Genomic DNA, 905 nt, shown 5'->3' with positions numbered 1-905 from the left:
TCAGCAGTGGATGTTCAATTGGAAATTGAAGCTTCAGAATCGCTTGCAGGTGTGACTGCTTACTGTTTATTAATTCATGATCGTATTGTAGAATATGTACCTTTTACTAGAGAAGTAAGAAAACTTGTGTAAATATAATTAAGACTTAATTTATAACAATAAAAAAAAAATATTATTTAATAATTTGTGTTTTTTACTTGAAATAATTATTTCAGTTTTAAGATTTCCTAAAAATTTGATGACGTTAAATATTTTTACGAGGTAGAATTTGGTAGACAATCAGTGTGAAATGTGTTACACGGTAAAATTAAAGTCTCCAATGGGGACATTCCCCCTTGAAAAAAAAAATTACCGTGGAAAAGCTGGCTGTGAACATACAAATATATACTACTGGCCGACGAAGTGGCCAATTTCCCTACAGAGTTCCTCAACGCTTTGGTACCGGACGGCCTGCCGCCGTTCCGGCTGAAGTTGAAGGTGGGGTGCATCGTGATGTTGCTCAGAAATCTCGATCCTAGGAGACGACTGTGCAACGGTACGAGGTTGGTGGTCACCGGACTGCGGACTCACAATTTCAAGGCGAAAATTTTGGGCGGTGACCCACAGGACGAAGACATCGTCCTGCCCAAGATACCGCTCACGTCCAGCGTTGAGGACGACCTGCACATCCTACTGCGGCGCCTTCAATTCCCGGTGAGGTTGTCGTTCGCCATGACAATCAACAAGTCGCAGGGCCAGACGTTCGACAGGGTAGGTTTGCTACTGACGTCGCCCCCTGTCACTCACGGGCAGCTGTACGTAGCGTTTTCGAGGGTGAGAAACGCACAGTCCGTGAGAGTCGGCATGTACGCCGACGACAGCGGGCGATTCGTCACCAAGAACATCGTCTACAGGGAAGTTCTGTA

At 44.8% G+C, this 905-nt stretch overlaps 1 protein-coding gene across 1 annotated transcript; it reads left to right on the top strand.

Annotated features, from left to right (window-relative positions):
• Positions 1 to 492: 492 nt before the first annotated feature.
• LOC103311809 (ATP-dependent DNA helicase pif1-like) lies at positions 493 to 813 on the top strand (the record flags this gene model as incomplete). The annotated part of the gene is made up of 1 exon (XM_008191522.1): positions 493 to 813. A coding segment is annotated over exon 1 (321 nt), but the record flags the coding sequence as incomplete, so codon positions are not given.
• Between the last annotated feature and the right edge of the window lie 92 nt (positions 814 to 905).

Source organism: Acyrthosiphon pisum, unplaced genomic scaffold (assembly GCF_005508785.2).
Source record: "Acyrthosiphon pisum isolate AL4f unplaced genomic scaffold, pea_aphid_22Mar2018_4r6ur Scaffold_20396;HRSCAF=21093, whole genome shotgun sequence".
NCBI classification, from domain to species: Eukaryota; Metazoa; Arthropoda; class Insecta; order Hemiptera; family Aphididae; genus Acyrthosiphon; species Acyrthosiphon pisum.
Note: the sequence above shows the minus strand (reverse complement) of the source record. Positions and strands in the feature narration are given on the sequence as shown.